General features: G+C 29.1%; 2 protein-coding genes across 3 annotated transcripts in view; both read left to right on the top strand.

The window, feature by feature from the left end:
• Nucleotides 1-19,980, top strand: part of LOC125839606 (proteinase inhibitor I-B-like) — a 164,599-nt gene that overhangs the window by 67,192 nt on the left and 77,427 nt on the right. The gene's annotated exons all lie outside the window — the stretch shown is intronic.
• Nucleotides 3,815-19,980, top strand: part of LOC125839616 (wound-induced proteinase inhibitor 1-like) — a 31,613-nt gene continuing 15,447 nt past the window's right edge. The window contains exons 1-4 of the mRNA XM_049518613.1: nt 3,815-3,901; nt 4,485-4,574; nt 4,682-4,752; nt 8,228-8,387. Of these exons, the coding sequence (XP_049374570.1) occupies nt 3,853-3,901; nt 4,485-4,574; nt 4,682-4,752; nt 8,228-8,374 (357 nt within the window). The 5' untranslated portion in view covers nt 3,815-3,852 and the 3' untranslated portion in view covers nt 8,375-8,387. The remainder of the gene's footprint in view (nt 3,902-4,484; nt 4,575-4,681; nt 4,753-8,227; nt 8,388-19,980) is intronic.

Genomic DNA, 19,980 nt, shown 5'->3' with positions numbered 1-19,980 from the left:
TTACTTCTTATGTTTTAATTTGTTTGTCTGATTTTGACTTGACACATAAATCAAGAAAGTAAAAAGATTTTTAAATCTTGTGATCCTCAATAAAAAATATGTTAGTTGTTTGTCTTAATTGAATAATCTCATGACCAAATGGCTAAATCTCATGAGAGTCTTTCTTTTCAAAAATATTCAAAGTCTATTATTTATCAATAACAACTAATATTTTATCGTATATAAACTATAATTTTCCAATTAAGAGTATTTGTTAGGCGTTACTCCTTCACTGTTTCTTTTTTTTTCTTGTAATTTTGTCAGTTTGTCTTTGTGTTTTCTTGTTGGTAAAGTGTATATATTTTCAGATAAGATTTATCCTTAAAATATTGTCTCGTAATTTCAAAAATCAATCGCTATGTATCTCTCTTTAAGACTTTAACATCTTTGGGACCATATATTTAATTAATGTGTGATAGTTAGGATTTGAATTGTAATTGTCAAACTAGTCCCTCCACCCCCACTCCCTCCTCACCACACCCCAAAAAATAAAAATAAAACGTGACAATATGTTATATTTTCTTTGGAATAAATTAAGGTTGAGGGACCACTATGTATTCATCTTTAATTAGAAGTTTTGAATTTGAGCATTGGATATATAGAAAAAACTTCTCAGTATATATTTCTATTAATTGAATTTCAAAGCGAATATCAAATATCAAATAAAAATTTTTTAAAAAAATAAAGAAAAATAACGATACACAATTGAGAAGAATACGAAATCTTGTTGATTTTTTTAGAAAAAAATAAAGAAGTTTCTCTTTTAGAATATCACACTACTTTAAGTGGATTTTACTTCATTTAAATCCAGAAGTTTATTTAAACAAAATTATTCCCCATTTTAAAAATAATAATTAAAACTCAGCATTATGCTCCCAAGTCCCAACCTTTATATCTCCAATTTCTAAGGAGGAAAATGATTTCCTAAGCCTTTTTTTTTTTTTTTGGTAAAGAAAGATATTTTTTTCAAGCATAATCAAGATCTTCTATGCTATTTTTTAGTACTCTCTGTAATGATCCAGATCCGAAATGTCTTTTTTTCTTTATAATTTTAAATAGTCATTTAACTATAGTTAATTAATTTACGGGTAATTTGTTTATTATTAATAATAATGGACTAAGTCTGAAATATTTAAAAAGGTTAGTAGAAATTATTACTTTTAATACATAATTAATTTAGAAAAGAAAAGAAAGAGGTGGAAGAAAACTGACCTAAACGTGCGACTAAAAACAAAGAAGCTGGAAAAAAAGTGAGGGAATACTCTGGCGCCGTCGCATAGGAGCAATTCCTAATTAACTAATTCCTAATTAACAGAGGGTCATGGTAGTATTATTTTATTATTATTATTGGAGGGATAAAGTGTAGCCTCAATGTTGAATTCAAATCATAGATGATGTTCGTGATTTAAGAAAAATAATTTGCAGGGTTATAAGTGATTGAATAATGATTAGTTAATAATTATATAGTGAATACGTGATATGTTATTAGTAAGCTTTGGAGAAGTTAACAAAAAATCTCGAATACAATTCATAAGATCTGGATACTATATGATTTTCAGTCAAATGGTAATCTTAAGTTTTGAGGGTTGTTCTATTCTAGTCCTTGTATACATAAAAATATTTTTTCCAAATTCCTCTTATTCTTCCTTTTTTTTTTTTGAAAAAAAATAATCCTCTTATTAATTTCTTATAAAAATACAAAAGAAGAAACATTTTTGTCAATTACATAAAAAATATCAAAGATATCTAAAGAGTAAATGCATGATATATTGGATTCATATGCAACTTAATAAATTGAAAGACAGAATAACTAGGAGCAATATATTAATATATAAAATACAAACAATTATAACACATTTTTTTTTATATGTTTTATATACTGATAAAATTACTCATAAATAAGAACATGTCATTAGGGGACCATAGCAATTTTACTTTTTGGTATCAAATGCGTCCTCCGTCTCAAGTGATATTTTGCTATTTGAGATTCAAATTATGCGAACTTTAATTTACATTTTAAAGAATATTTATTTATCATATTAACATGAAAAGAATTGCATTATATAATACTTTTTTATTTATCTTTTTTTTTAAAAAGAGGCTAGAGGAAGTAATAAACTATATATACATTATATGTATTAATTATTTAATAAACATAATTTTCACTTAAATAACACTTACTTTGGAGCAAAGAAAATAGTACAATTGAATCTCGATAAACGAAAATTGTAAACATAAAGAATACATATAAATGTGTGCATGGTTGAAAGGTATAATAATAATTAGAAACAATATATCAATATCAAGTACCTATAATTATAAACCACATTTTTGTATGGTCTATATACTCACAAAATGACTAATGAATAGAAACATTTTATAGGGGACCATAGTTTTTATTTTTTATAAAAAAAATATCCCTTTCTTTTTCTCCTTTTGTTTTTCTTTTTTCCAAGCACCAACTTGATAAACAATGAGAACTATTAGTGCTATTTTATATTTGTTTCAAAATTCATTAAATATATATATTAAAATTAAAATTTGGAACTCATCTATTATTAATTGAATTCGTTATCGTAAAATTTTGATTATAACATTTAACTCCTAAATCGCTTTCTATGACTTACAAAATGATTCATGAATAAAAACATTTCATAGCTACGGACCATAGCATCTCTACTTTTGCTAGTAAATCTTTTTAAATTTCGTTTTTATATTGTTTTTTTTTTCCTTGTCGTTAATCGTTATATCTAATTAATGCATTGAGAAAGACTTTGAAAACATAAATAAAACGTGCCATGTCATTTTATGAAATTTCCCCACTATTTACTAGATAAAAATTACCTTTTATTTTTTTTAGTTAAATCTTTTGAAAATATGCCTTCACTTATTATCCTTGTCGTTATTCTTTTCTTTCTTGGCTAATGCAGTGTATATATGCCAAATGTATTGAGAAAGAAGTATATAAGATTTAAGAAATATTGAGTTTGAGCCTTGGATATATATATATATATATATATAATTGAACTCTAAAGAAGTATATAAAATTTTCTTATACATTAATCAAAATATGTATAAGAAACTAAAAAACATAAACAAAAATAATGATACGCAATTGAGAAGAATACAAAGTCTAGCTAGCCTTGTGATAAAATAAAGAAGCCAAATTACCAATTAATTAAGTTTCTTTTGTTTCCCCCTATATTTTGAGGGAATTTTATTGATATTTTAATGAAAGAAGTATCTCTTTTAAAACTTCAACTACTCTAAATGGATAATCCTTCATTTAAAAACAAAATAATTAAAACAATTATATTTTCAATTTTTATGGAGGAAAATGATCTCCAAAATCAACTTACAATCTTAAGTTTCTTTAAAAAAATGGGCTTACAAATCCAACATGTATGTTATATATTTAAAGATCTTCTATGTTATTTTGTAACAATCTCCTCTAAATTAAATTAAAAAAACCTATATAACTAGAAAATTTATAAACGACTATAAAATCAACTCTCCCGCTTCACCCTTATCCAATTCATAATATACCGATTAGTGGTATCAGTGTGTATGATGTGTCCCCCCACACTACACGTGAATTCAATTTTCACTGTCCCTCCTCATTTCTCGTATGTAATTAAAAAAATATCAAAACATAAATTTTTTTCCTTATCTTCAAATTGTTCAACATGTGGTTGTTAGACACCACTAGTATGTAGTACCTCACAACAATGAAGGCAACCTCTACCTATAAATTTATGTGATGCACTCATACAAATTCACTCAATTCCTTCTACTCTTTACAACTAAAAGAAAATGGAGTCAAAGTTTGCTCACATCATTGTTTTCTTTCTTCTTGCAACTTGTTAGTACCTCTCTTTCTCTCTCTATATATTTCTTTTGGTCAAACACACATGCAAGAATTTATTCGAATTGTAAATAATTTATATTTCTTTTGCGGTATGGGTGGGTGGGAAGAAGAACTTTCGCAAAGGGTTCACCATATATTATATTTACATTAAAAAAAGAGTTATGATATTGTAAATATAATGTGACTAACCAGCAAAGGAGGTTCGAATGAGCGACTTGTTCAATGGCTTGTCTATTGACACCCTTTTGCTTGAAAATGTTAGCTCCGCCTCAGTTCAGATGAATCTCCTTCGACCCTTGCTTGTGCCATAAATTTTTAAGCATATCATATTATTTTGACAATCTAACTTTGAAATGACAAATACACTATAAATAATAACGTAAAAGAATCGTTACACTATTAGCATGATACTTAAAAGACAACTATAAACAATCATTCATAAAAAATAGATTAATAAGCTAAAATGTTATTAAGAGGTTCATTGTAATTATAACATGTTAAAATATAAAGGATAATATTTAGTTGAATGTATAAAGATAATATTCTCATTAATTTCTATTGAAATGTTTTTTTACAGCCTTTGAAACTCTCATGGCACGAAAAGAAGGTGATGGATCAGAAGTCATAAAACTTCTAAAGGAATCGGAATCTGAATCTTGGTGCAAAGGTAAAATTCCCGTAAAGGATTACTTCTTTTTAGCTACTACTAAAAATGTCTTCTGTTCTTGTTCTTTGTTTCTCTCATTATAATCAATTATGTGTGTATATATGTAGGAAAACAATTCTGGCCAGAACTTATTGGTGTACCAACAAAGCTTGCTAAGGAAATAATTGAGAAGGAAAATGTAACACCCCAGAAAATTTTCGAACTAACACTCGAACCGTTCTTCGTAGTGAGTGAGATTTTACCAAGGAATTTAAAATTTCTTAAGTGTTAAGGTTACTAGATGTAGCACCTTGAGTTTCAAAAAGAATTAAATTGGAAATAGCAAAATCTGAAATTTTGCAAGATATGCTTAAGTATGAGGTTTGGGTCGACTTCAAACGACCATAATTCCTAGATCAGGATGAATTAGGTGTGCTACCAGATACCGTAGGGAAGATATTTGAATTATCTTTCCAACGCCGCTGAGTTTGCTAAGTTTCGAGGTCGGATGAGTGAGATATGACCTTTTGAAGTTAGGCTGTCCAGTTAAGGAAAGTTTAGCCGAAAATAAAGAGGGGTATTTTTGTCTTTTCCTTACCCAACCAGATTTAATTCGTTTTTAATAATATTTTAAGGGTCTAATCCTATTAGGTTCAGTTTTATAATCCTAAAATACGCCTAGGGTTTTAGTTGAGAATTCAAGAAGAGAAAAGAGGAGAAAAGAAAAAGGATGAAAGCGTTCGTCGAGATTCTTGCATCTTGTTGCGGATTTTCGCCATGGGTTTGATCCGTAAGAGGTATGTAAGCTTCCATAGTGTTGGGTTCTTTCACCCACACGCCAATCATGATTTATTCAGCGTAATTTCGTTCTTGAAATTTAAAGATTAGAGTTCTTAATAAGTGTTCTTGAAGTTTCATTAAGTTTTAATGTAAGATTCTGTTTGGGTCAACTTTAAACGACCATATCTCTTAGAATATTAAGAGTTACGTGAGCCATAACCTATCCAATTAAAGGTAATTGAATCTACTTTCCAACCCCACCAGTTTCACATCAATCCAATATCTGAGTAAAAAGTTATGACTATTTTAGTAACCTATACAGTGCTGTTACGAATTAGCCGACGGGAAAATATTGAAAATAATCGTTTTTGTCTTTTTACCTCCAAGAAAACCATCAACGAATTTCTTGACTAATTAAAAAGCTCAAAACAATCAGATTTTCATCTTCACCCATGAAAATCATAATTTTTGGCTATAGAGATTTTAAGAAACTAACTCGAGAATCTCAAGAAAGGTTTTCTTGATTGTTTACCTTCAAGCTAGGGTTTCAAGGCTTCTAATCAAGTTCTTCTTCAAGATTCTTCAAGAATCTTGTTCTTCTAGGTATGTAAGACTATCATAGTGTTGGACTAGTTCGTCCTCACGCCCTACCTCTACTTTCAGATCAGTAAAAGAGTAATCTAAGATACTTTTCCTAGATTTGAGTATTCTTGAGATAAGTTGATTTTGAGTTCTTGAATTCATATTTCTTTTAAAATTTCTATTCCTAATTATCGAATAGCTATATTGTTATTGAGATCCTTCATATCATGAATCATAACTCTTGAATTCATAATTCAAATTCAAGAGAGAGTTAAGAGTAGAGGTCAAGAAAGCCTTTGAGTTCAATTGTGAATCCTTTGAGATCAACTATCGATTTGAACTAAGTTTTGAGGAAGTAAGTCAGAGAATGAGAAGATTCACATACATGCGTTTCATAATGTTATGTAGACCTACGAGTCAAGTCGTTCACGCCCATAAATTCCTCATGAACTCCAGAAGTTGAGTATCTTTGAGAGGAGTAGTATCTTCAAGTTCTAAGTCTTGAGTATTGAGCTCATAATCCCCTTTGAGATTATATTTCTAAGCATGGGACTATTACATGTTACCCACAAAGTCTTTGAGTTGAATTGTTCATGCCCATAATTCCGCATGAATCCTATAAGTCGAGCAGTCTTGAGAAGAGAAGTATCTTTGAGTCCTTAAGTTGAGTCGTTCATGGTTATAATTCCGCATGAACCCTCTGAGTTGAGCATTCTTGAAATGAGTAGTATTATTGAAGTTCTTGAGTTCCAAGTATTTGAGTTCTATCTGTGGTTATTGAAAACCTTGCATTGAGTCGTTCATGTCCATCATTCGACACGAACCACATTTTAAGAAGTCTTTTACAAATGTTTTACCTTTGTTTTAAGACTTAAGTTTTGAGTACAGTAAAGAGTGAAGAGTAAAGTTTGAAGTCCTTTTCTTCAAAAGTATATGGGGACTAAGTATTCCCAAAGAGTTTATAAATGTTTTCACATTTAAATAAGAACGGAAACTGAGATTTCCAAAGGGCCTTCGGGCAAGTTTTCAGAAAAGAGTAATAGCTTTCTAAATGAAGCAAGTAGGGAAACTGAGATTTCCAAGATAGCCTTTGAGCTAAGTTTTTGAGCAATTATCTCAAATCAGCAGAAAAAAAATATGTTTTTAAAACATAAGAGCTAGTATATTTTGGGAGTAGTATTGAGCACCGATATGGGGGAGAGTTCAGACAACTCACAGCCCCCATAAACCATGTAGCCATCATGGGTAGAAAAGGGTCATACTTTTTAGATGAATCCTTTTCACATAGACTAGTGGATCCATTAGTAGTTCAGGTCCTATACCTTTGGCCGGGTATAGGATGCGCTGGCAGCGTGAGGTAGATCGTTGTATCATCACTATAGCTCTTATGTGATGGTTGTCGGTTAGAGAAACTCCCACAGAAGTTATTGTATTTTTATATACATCAGTTTATTGTATTTTTATATACATTTCAGAGTTATGTTGTATCCTTGCATACACACAGATTTGACAGCATGTTTTTAAACAGTTTGTTTCTTTATATTGCACTTGTTTTAAATTGCTTTATATTGAAATGAGTTCAGTCATATTTAGTTGAGTATTCAAAGTTGAGTATCCAGAGTCGAATATCATATCCTTGAGTTAAGTATCTAATCTCGGAGTTGAGTATCTTATCCTTGAGTACTTCTGAGTTGAGTAAGTTTGAGTAGTTTTGAGTACCATTGAGTATTCCTTGAGTTGAGTAAGTTTGAGAAGAGGTAAGTATGTTTCATTTCTATCAAGTTTCAAGCTTATGTTTATGTTTTAGAATTCCTCTTACATGCTCGTACATTCCACGTACTGAGCCATTTGGCCTGCATCTTTTCATGATGCAGACACATATATTCAAGGTCATCAACAGGAGCTTCGTTGATACATCCGAGAGTTCGAGTTAGCTATGGTGAGCCTCCTTGCTTTCGGAGGATTTCATTTACCTTTCAGTTATATCAATTGTTAGGATGTCGTGGGTCTTGTCCCGACTTCCATCTTTATCAGTTAGAGGCTTCATAGATAGTCAGTATAGTTGAGAAGTCTGTATCATTTATTTTATTAAATGTTTTAAAGACTAAAGTTGCCCTTTTTAGGCGAGTTGTATATATTTTATTATACAGAGTTTTCTTTGGACTTAAAGTTTGTATTTAAGTTTTATGAACTTTATTTCAGTTTTTAAGCTTTGTATGCTTGAATCAGTTTTCCGCTTGTAGTCAGCCAGGATGAGGGTTCGCTTGGGGACCAGCAATGGTCTTCGAGTGCCGGCCACGTCCAGGGTGTAGGCTCGGGTCGTGACAGAAAATCCATCCATAAATGATGTTCCAATAATATTGAATGGCACTCCAGTCCCAGCTGATTTTAGATGTAATCGAGTTCGTCTTTTTGATAACATTTTGGGTGATGTTGTACAAATTCCTAGGGTGGCTTAATTAATGGATTATTATTGAAGTAATTAAGCAGCCACATGTCAAAAATATTTAGGGTTCATGTATGTTCATTATAATAATGTCTCCATGTACTCTTACTATATATAATGGAATAAATAAGTGTGGCTTAATTAAATGTACTCTCCTTAATTAATTTCTTTTTACATATCGTGTATTACTTCTTATGTTTTAGTTTGTTTGTCTGATTTTGACTTGACACATAAATCAAGAAAGTAAAAAAGATTTTTAAATCTTGTGATCCTGAATCAAAAATATGTTAGTTGTTTGTCTTAATTGAATAATCTCATGACCAAATGGCTAAATCTCATGAGAGTCTTTCGTTTCAAAGATATTCGAAGTCTATTATTTATCAATAACAACTAATATGCAAGATTGGTATTTTATGTCTGTTTCTGTATACAAACATGCAAGATTTTGTTAATATATACATAAATGTATTTTTTGATATATTTGTTGGTTGTGTACAAATCAACCAGACAAGATTCTAACAGACAAAAAATTACAAATCAACAAGTAGTTCTAATTTGTAGATGTATCAACAAATACAAGTGTGAGAAAATTTGGCAAAAATTGTCGAATTTTTTAATAATAAATTTTCCGAATTTTGAATAATATAATGTCATCGATGTATTTTGAATGAGAAATACAAGTGACGATAGTATTTCTCATTCAAAATACAATATAGATCAACAAGTGCAGGAGTACTGCATCAAACATGTATCAATGAATATAAGGATAAGAAAATCAATGTCATGGATGTATTTATTATTCAAAAATCATTCTAATGTATCCCTTTGTTCTTTAAAACGGTTGAGAATACAATTCAACAAACACTTCTAAATTTTAAGAGATGGAGCAAACGTCACTCGACAGCTTAAAACTGATCAGTACAAAACCATGTGATATGTCCTCGTTTACGTATTCCATTGGCACTAGCCTAACGCCCTACCTACTCATCTTTAACTAGACAAAAGGTGACGTAAAAGGTATTATGGAGCCAATAGGTCAACATAGTGTATTTTTTATACCAATTTCAATATTTGAAGAGTATTTTAGGCCATTTTCCGTTTTTAATATCCCTCTTTTTCTTCTTTTGTTTTTCTTTTTTCAAGCTGCTCTCCCGTTAATTTTTCTGTGAGTAAAATAACAAGAAAAACAAAAAGTGCCCCAACTTGATAAATAATGAGGATTATTAGTGATGTATATAAAAAGAATTAGAATGATTATGCTTACTATATTTTTAACGGAAAAATGATAAATATATCTTCGAACTATCACAAATGGTATATTAATACCCTATGTTATACTTTAAGGTTGTATATACTCTTACCATTAATTTTTCGAATTATGTATACCCTTAAAACTAACGAATGTGCATGTGGCTTCATCTCAATAATTTACCCGATTTTTAATTATTATTTTTACCCAAAATCAAATTCAATAGATTTATCATAAATTTTATATTTGTTTTGAAATTCATTAAAAATATATATTTGGATTTGAGACTCATATATTATTACTTGAATTCGTTATCGTAAAATTTAAAATTATAACATTCAACTCCTAAATCCATCTCTATCACTAACAAAATGATTCATCAATAAATACATTTCAGAGCTAGGGACCACAACATCTCTACTTTTGCTAGTAAATCTTCTTAAATTTCATTTTATATTGTCATTATTGCTAATGCGGTGAATATATAATGCATTGAGAAAGACTTTGAAAGCATAAATAAAACGTGTCATGTCATTTTCTGAAATTTCCCTACTTTTTACTAGATAAAAATTACCTTTGAATTATTTTTTTAAAATTGAGAATATACCATCAATTATTGATGATAGTATTATAATTTTTTGAGACTATTATAATTTATAATACTTTAATAAATTTTAAAAATATGTAAGTTTTATTTTAAAAAATTTAAAACTTTATATTCAATTTGTTGTTGTTGACAAGGATGGAAAATACTATCGCCATTGACGGACAAAACTTCGAGCGTAAAAGTGGATCCGCAATTGAATTGAAAATTTTGAATGCAAAGTGATTTTTTAAAAAATGAGGTTGAAAATGTTATCACTATTGACGAACAAAGCTTCAAGCTTTAAAGTGGGTTCAACAATTAAACCAAAAATTTTGAGGTCAAATCGGCATTTTATTGTTGAAAGGGGTTGAAAATAATTTTGAAGTAGATTTTGATGAATTGAAATTAATTTTGAACCATAACTCAGTACACCATCGATTTGTTGTTGAGAAGAGGGTTGGTGTACTGTTGTTTGAAACTCTTGTCATATAATTAGAAAATATTTGTAAACGATTATAAAATCAAATCTCTCATTTCATTCTTGTCAAATTCATAATTTACAAAATAGTAGTATCAGTGGACCGTGGATGTCCACGCATATTATGTTTGAATTCAATTTTCACTGTTCCCCTTCACATTATGTGTATAAATTAAACAAGAAATCCTAATTAGTTGGTTACTTGGTTTAAAGGAAAAGGCCATTTTGTCCCTTACCTATTGTAACGACCCATTTGATCTTTTTAGTACTAAAATTTTTTATTTCATAAAATACTTTTCGATAGATTTTAAATGGGTACTTTGGACTATTCATAACTATAATTATGAATTTAGTGGGGTAGTTTTAATAATTATTTTAGTTAATAGTGAAAGGAGATAACATTAAAATTAATAGTAGATCACTTTTACCGCTTTTATAAGTAGCTTTATATAATAATTAGGGTTTACTAATTTTGAGTGGCTAATTAAAAGAAAAGAGGGCTTGACGGTTGGGCACAAGCGGTAATGGAGAAGGTCGATTCAGGTAACCTAATTTACGCTTTCAATTTGGTTTACATATAGTAATCTCTTGGTGGCTGTATAATTAAAGCTTGGATAATAGATAGTAGCGTTGGAGGTGAAACTGTTAGGCAAGAATTTATCTTATTATTACTATAATGTTAGAGGTAAGAGAATTGAGGTGTTGCATTCATATATGTGTGTATATTATATTTTAATGGAAAGTAACTAACTAATTACGTGATTGTGGTTGATATATTTTGGACAGAAATAGTGGATTGACAATGTAACTAAGGGAATCTTTGTATAAGGAATTAATGATGCTATTGATTAGAATAATGATGAGTTAAGAAAGTATTATTGAATCGGAGTGTCACGTTTCGACACGGTATAATTGGATCGGAGTGTCACGTTCCGATACGATAACATTAAAGGAAAAAGATATTGAATTAACTTAATGTACTCAATCTCAAAGAACTCAATTCTCAAATTAGTTTGGTTTGGAGGCATGATTACGTACTTTAGTGTTGTTGACACTAGTTCATGTGTTTGTTGCTTGCCACCTGCTAAGTGTCATAGTTGATATTATACTATTATTCATTACATATTAGTTTCTATTTTGGGTTGGCCGATGATATCTACTCAGTACATATTGCCCTGTACTGAGCCCTACTTGTGTTTTTCTTTGTTTTCTTTTTGTGGAGTGCAACGAGTGTATCAGTGACTTCAACTCGCCCTCAGCTCTAGCGAGACTCCAGCACATCAGGTTCTAGGGTGAGCTATTCATTCTAACTCGTGTTGGATTCTCTTGGTCATGGCATGATGTTCTTAGTTTTCGGACATAAACTATTTTATTCATTTTTTTTGGTGTCTTTAATTAATACTCTTAGACTTAGTATTTGAAGATTAGATGTCCTTGATGTGATGACTTTCAGATTTTGGGGATAATAAGTGTTAGATTTTAGAGGTTTATTTGATTGGTTACTTTAATAAGTTTTGAGCTTCCACATTATTGTTGTTATTCGTAGTTGAATTATTGATATATGTTAGGGTTTCAATTCCTTGGTTCGCCCACTTAGGAGGTTAAGCGTGGGTGCCACTCACGACTCATTTTGGGTCGTGACACCTATAAATTGTCAATATCAATGAATACAATATTGAGAAATCAATGTCATCGATGTATTTATCATTCAAAAATTATTCCAATGTATCAACGACTATGGATGAGCAAATAAAAATAAATAGCATAATTAAATAATACTAGTTGATTTTTCTGTGTTTTTTTCAAAAAGGAGAATAAAATCTCCAAAAGGAAATTGGGGTCATTAGCCAATAATTGCATATTTGAACCATTTGACTAAGTAGGCGTTTGGCCATGCGATATCATATCATGATATGGTATCGTGAGATGGAATCAGCGTTTAGACATGCGATTTTACGCTGATTCCATATCATGAGATGTGATTCCATATTCTCCAAAAACCATGATATGGAATTATATGGGAATTCCATATCATGATTTGAGATATTTTAATACAAAATTGATCCACGAGTTTATATTTTATTAAAACAACCCCACATTTATATCTACTAATCATTTATTTCATATGTAAATAAAATTTATAATCACATCATTACTTTTTAAAATTTATTATTCTCACCGACATAAAATTTATTATTCTCACCAACATATAGTCACTTTAACTCACACCAACCGATTGTTGAGTAATAAATTTATTTTACGGCCTTAATCAGTGCACATTTATATTATATGTGTAAGTTATTAGTATTTAGTTACATATTTCCTATCAACTTTGTTTAAAGAGATAATATTTATTTTATGACTTTGCATTGTCTTGGAAGCACTATTTTTATTACTCTTACAAACATTATTTTTATGAAGTGCATTCTATAATGCTTCCAATTTATTTTATATTCACTAAACTAATATTGATGTATTTTTTATTTGATAGGATTGTGTTGGTGAGTTTGATGGAACATATATAGAAGGGGAGGTTCCTAAAGCAGTACAACAAGCATATCGTAATCGCAAAGGAAGAACATCAAAAAATGTCTTATGTGCTTGTGATTTTGATATGCGATTTACCTTTGCTGTTGCTGGTTGGAAAGGTACTGATGTAACATCTCGCAAATAAGTTGGGAAAATAATTTTTTGGTCAACTTCAAGAGGCCTGAGAAGTTATGTTTATTTCCAGATATGGTTGGAAAGATCTTGGAATAACCTTTCCAACGCCGCTGCGTTTGTGCGATTCCGAGTTCGTATGAGTGAGTTATGCCCTTTGGAAGTTGGGCTGTTTGAATAAGGAAAGTCTAATCCGGATTTTGGAAGGGTAATTTAGTCTTTTCCTTACCTAATTATTCTAATTCGTTTTTAGGAGTTCATTGGGGTAAATCATATTTTAGTCAGTTTAGAAAAGTTGAAGTTTCACGTTAGGGCTTGGAGAAAAGAGAAAAGAGGAGAAGGGAGAAGAGAAATCAAGATTTCGTCCAGATCAACGAGTTTAGCTTGTGGATTTCGTCAAGGGGTGATCCCTACGAGGTATGTGAGATCACATAGTGTTGGGTTAGTTCACCCACGCGCCAACCATGATTCAATTCAACGAATTTAAGTCTTTGAAAGTATAGAAATTGAGTTCTTGATGAAGATTGTTGAAAGTTTCGTTTGAATTTTTTGTGGGTTGTGTTGTTGGAGTTTCTTGCGATTTGATTCATGTTTCTAGGTGTAATTTTGGTTTGAATCTATCATATATTGAGGGTATAAATGATTCTAAGTGTTTGGGGAAGGAACCATTGAAGTTTAGACGGTTTAAAGATGAAAAACAGAGAAGAAAAGTCGTCAAACCTGGGGATAGGGGTGGGGAGTCGTGCCAGCCAGTGCGCCCCAAAAAGGGCTCTGAATCTTCAACCTTGGGGCGCTGCACCTGCCAGCGCGCCCCATACCAGACTCTGAAGTTTGAGGGCTGGCGCCCCGCGCCTCTCAGAGCGCCAGGGACGCCAGTTCTCCCTATTCGTCTCCCATCTTTTCATACTTATTCCTTAGCAATGTACCTATATATCTTAGTTGATTTCAACACTCTAAGGTACATATAAACATCATGAAATCATCCATAAACATGAGATCATGAACCTTCAATCCATAATCCAATTCAAGGAAAGTTAGGATCAAAGTCAAGAGAAGTTAAGAGTCAAGTCTAGAAGTTAAAAAGCAAGTCAAGAGAAGTTTATAAAGTTTTCAAAAAGTCTTTCACAAACGTTCTAACTTTGTTTTAGGACTTAAGTTTCAAGTTAAGCAAAGAGTAGAGAGTTGAGTTCATTTCTCACTATAAATAATGAAATAAATAAGTGTGGCTTAATTAAATGTACTCTCCTTAATTAATTCCTTTTTACATATTATGTATTACTTTTTATGTTTTAATTTGTTTGTCTGATTTTGACTTGACACATAAATCAAGAAAGTAAAAAAGATTTTTAAATCTTGTGATCCTAAATAAAAAATATGTTAGTTGTTTGTCTTAATTGAATAATCTCATGACCAAATGGCTAAATCTCATGAGAGTCTTTCTTTTCAAAGATATTCAAAGTCTATTATTTATCAATAACAACTAATATTTTATCGTATATAAATTATAATTTTCCAATTAAGAGTATTTGTTAGGCGTTACTCCTTCGCTGTTTTTTTTTTCTTATTATTTTGTCAGTTTGTATTTGTGTTTTCTTGTTGGTAAAGTGTATATATTTTCAAATAAGATTTATCCTTAAAATATTATCTCGTAATTTCAAAAATCAATCGCTCTGTATCTCTCTTTAAGACTTTAACATCTTTGGGACCATATATTTAATTAATTTGTGGTAGTTAGGATTTGAATTGTAATTATCAAACTAGTCCCCCACCCCCCACTCCCTCCCCACCACACCCCGAAAAAATAAAAAAAAACGTGACAATATGTTATACTTTCTTTGGAATAAATTAAGGTCGAGGGACTAATATGTATTCATTTTTAATTAGAAGTTTTGAATTTGAGCATTGGACATATAAAAAAAACTTCTCAGTATAAATTTCTATTAATTTAACTTCAAAGAGAATATCAAATACCGAATAAAATATTTAAAAAAAATAAAGAAAAATAATGATACACAATTGAGAAGAATACGAAATCTTGTTGATTTTAAAAATAAAATAAAATAAAGAAGTTTCTCTTTCAGAATTTCAAACTACTTTAAGTGGATTTTACTTCATTTAAATCCAAAAGTTTATTTAAACAAAATTATTCCCCATTTTAAAAATAATAATTAAAACTCAGCATTATGCTCCCAAGTCCCAACCTTTATATTTCCAATTTCTAAGGAGGAAAATGATTTCCTAAACCTTTCTTTTTTGGTAATGAAAGATATTTTTTTCATTAAGCATAATCAAGATAGAATATGTTATTTTTTAGTAGTCTCCCATTAAAAAAAAATCATATAATTAGAAAATATTCATAAACGATTATAAAATCAAATCTTTCATTTCATTTTTGTCAAATTCATAATTTACAAAATAGTAGTATTAGTGGACCGTGGATGTCCCCCACATATTATGTTTGAATTCAATTTTCACTGTCCCCCTTCACATCTTGTGTGTAAATTAAAAAAAAAAAATTCCTAATTAGTTGGTTTAAAGGTAAAGGACATTTTGTCCCTTACCTACAAATTGTCAATATCAATGAATACAATATTGAGAAATCAATGTCATCGATGTATTTATCATTCAAAAATTATTCCAATGTATCAACGAATATGGATGAACAAATAAAAATAAATAGAGGAATTAAATAATACTAGTTGATTTGTTTGTGTTTTTTTCAAAAAAGGAGGATAAAATCTCCAAAAGGAAATTGGGGTCTTTAGCCAATAATTGCATATTTGAACCATTTGACTAAGAATAGAGTTATGAGTCGAAAACTTTTCAAATAAAGGATAAAATTACTCTATATAAAATGGAGATATATTTGATCCTATTTTCATTTCCTTACAAAGTTACAAAGATTCGCTTTTAATCGATATAAAAAAATCTTGAATATAATTCATAAAATCTGGATACTATATGTTTTTTCAGTGAAATGGTGATCTTAAGTTTTGAGGGTTGTTCTATTCTAGTCCCTGTATACATAAAAAAAAATTTTTTTACCCAAATTCCTCTTATTCTTTTTTTTTAAAAAAATAATAAAAAATTCCTCTTATTAATTTCTTATAAAAATACAAAAGAAGAAACATTTTTGTCAATTACATAATAAAATACCAGAGATATCTAAAGAGTAAATGCATGATATATTGGATCCACACGCAACTTAATAAATTAAAAGGCAGAATAATTAGGAGCAATATATTAATATAAAAAATACTAACAATTATAACACTTTTTTTTTTATGTGTTTTACATGTCATTAGGGGACCATAGCAATTTTACTTTTTGGTATCAAATACTCTCTCCGTCTCAAGTAATATTTAGCTATTTGAGATTTAAATTATGCGAACTTTAATTTACATTTTAAAGAATATATATATTTATCATATTAACTTGAAAAGAATTGCATTATATAATACTTTTTATTTATATTTTGAAAAAAGGCTAGAGGAAGTAATAAACTATACATTATATTTATTAATAAACATAATTTTCACTTAAATAACACTTACTTTGGAGCAAAAAAAATAGTACAATTGATGAACGCAAATTGTAAACATAAAGAGTACGTATAATTGTGTGCATGGTTGAAAGGTATAATAATAATTAGAAACAATATATACCTATAATTATAAATCACATTTTTGTATGGTCTATATACTCACAAAATGGCTAATGAATAGAAACATTTAATAGGGGACCATAGTTTTTATTTTTTATAAAAAAAAATATCCCTTTCTTTTTCTCCTTTTGTTTTTCTTTTTTTCAAGCACCAACTTGATAACAATGAGAACTATTAGTGCTGTAAAAAGAATAAGAATGATTTTTGTTTATTATTTAATGAAAAATGATAAATATATCCTCGAACTATCATAAATGATATGTTAAAACCCTTCATTATACTTTAAGGTTTGTACATACATTTATTGTTAATTTTTCGAGTTGTATACCCTTAAAACTAATAGATGGACACGTGGTTTCGTCTCAATAATTTACCTGATTTTATTTATTTTCAAATAAAATTCAATAGATTTATCATAAATTTTATATTTGTTTCAAAATTCATTAAATATATATATTAAAATTAAAATTTGGAACTCATGTATTATTATTTGAATTCGTTATCGTAAAATTTAGATTATAACATTTAACTCCTAAATCTGTTTCTATGACTTACAAAATGATTCATGAATAAAAACATTTCATAGCTAGGGACCATAGCATCTCTACTTTTGCTAGTAAATCTTTTTAAATTTCGTTTTATATTGTTTTTTTTCCTTGTCATTATATCTAATTAATGCATTGAGAAAGACTTTGAAAACATAAATAAAACGTGACATGTCATTTTCTGAAATTTCCCCACTATTTACTAGATAAAAATTACCTTTTAATTTTTTTAGTTAAATCTTTTGAAAATATACCATCACTTATTTTCCTTGTCATTATTCTTTTCTTTCTTGGCTAATGCAGTGTATATATGCCAAATGTATTGAGAAAGAAGTTGTTAGATTAGGTCTTAGGCCTAACTCACACCCCAAAAGCCTTATAAAGAGTCCACCTTCAAAGATATTCAAAGTCTCATGAGAGTCTTTCTTCAAAGATATTCAAAGTCTATTATTTATCCATAACAATTAATATTTTATCGTATATAAACTATAATTTTCCAATTAAGAGTATTTGTTAGGCGTTACTCCTTCACTGTTTTTTTTCTTCTTGTTATTCTGTCAGTTTGTATTTGTGTTTTCTTGTTGGTAAAATGTATATATTTTCAGATAATATTTATCCTTAAAATATTTAGTTCCCGTAATTTAAAAAATCAATCGCTATGTATCTCTCTTTAAGACTTTAACATGTTTGAGACCATATATTTAATTAACGTGTGGTAGTTAGGATTTGAATTGTAATTGTCAAACTAGTCCCCCCACCCCCCACTCCCCACTCCCTCCCCACCCCATCCCAAAAAATAAAAATAAAACGTGACAACATGTTATACTTTTTTTGGAATAAATTAAGAAGGTTGATGGACCAATATGTATTCATCTTTAATTTAAAGTTTTGAATTTGAGCATTACTTCTCAGTATAAATTTCTATTAATTGAACTCTAAAGCGAATATCAAATATCGAATAAAAAACTAAAAAAGATAAACAAAAATAATGATGCACAATTGAGAAGAATATGAAATCTTGTTGATTTTTTTTAAAAAAATAATGAAGTTTCTCTTTTAGAATTTCGAACTACTTGAAGTGGATTTTACTTCATTTAAAGCCAAAAGTTTATTTAAACTAAATTATTCCCCATTTAAAAAATAATAATTAAAATATTTTCCCAAGTCCCAATAGGTCAACAAAGAGTATTTTTATACCAATTCCAATATTTGAAGAGTATTTTAGGCCATTTTCTATTTTTAATATCCCTTTCTTTTTCTTTATTTGTTTCTCTTTTTTCAAGCTGCTCTCCCCTTAATTTTTCGGTGAGTAAAATAACAACAGCCTGAAAAACAAAAAGTGCCCCAGCTTGATAAATAATGAGGATTATTAGTGATGTATGTAAAAAGAATTAGAATGATTTTGCTTATTATATTTTTATCGGAAAAATAATAAATATATCTTCGAACTATCACAAATAGTATTAATACCCTATGTTATACTTTAAGGTTATATATACTCTTACCATTAATTTTTCGGATTATGTATACCCTTAAAACTAATGAATGTACATGTGGCTTCATCTCAATAATTTACCCGATTTTTAATTATTATTTTTACCCAAAATCAAATTCAATAGATTTATCATAAATTTTATATTTGTTTTGAAATTCATTAAAAAATATTTATTTGAATTTGGAACTCATGTATTATTACTTAAATTTGTTATCGTAAAATTTAAAATTATAACATTCAACTCCTAAATCCGTCTCTATTACTAACAAAATGATTCATCAATAAATACATTTCAGAGCTAGGGACCATAGCATCTTTACTTTTGCTAGTAAATCTTTTTATATTGTCATTATTGCTAATGCAGTGTATATCTAATGCATTGAGAAAGACTTTGAAAACATAAATAAAACGTGTCATGTCATTTTCTGAAATTTCCCTACTTTTTACTAGATAAAAATTACCTTTGAATTATTTTTTTAATTAAATTGAGAATATACCATTAATTATTGAGCATAGTATTATAATTTTTTGAGACTTATGATTTATAATACTTTAATAAATTTTAAAAATATGTAAGTTTTATTCCAAAAATTTAAAACTTTTATATTCAATTTGTTGTTGTTGACAAGGATGGAAAATACTATCGCCATTGACGGACAAAACTTCAAGCTTAAAGTGGATCCACAATTGAATCGAAAATTTTGAACGCAAAGTGATTTTCTTTTGTTAAAAGAGGTTGAAAATGTTATCACTATTGACGAACAAAGCTTCAAGCTTTAAAATGGGTTCAACAATTAAATCAAAAATTTTGAGGTCAAATCGACTTTTTATTGTTGAAGGGGGTTGAAAATAATTTTGAAGTAGATTTTGATGAATTGAAATTGATTTTCAACCATAACTCAGTACACCATCGATTTATTGTTGTTGATAGGGTTGGTGTA

The sequence above is a fragment of the Solanum verrucosum genome, unplaced genomic scaffold (assembly GCF_900185275.1).
Source record: "Solanum verrucosum unplaced genomic scaffold, falcon-dt-bn FXZP01000306.1, whole genome shotgun sequence".
In the NCBI taxonomy this organism is placed as follows: Eukaryota; Viridiplantae; Streptophyta; class Magnoliopsida; order Solanales; family Solanaceae; genus Solanum; species Solanum verrucosum.
Note: the sequence above shows the minus strand (reverse complement) of the source record. Positions and strands in the feature narration are given on the sequence as shown.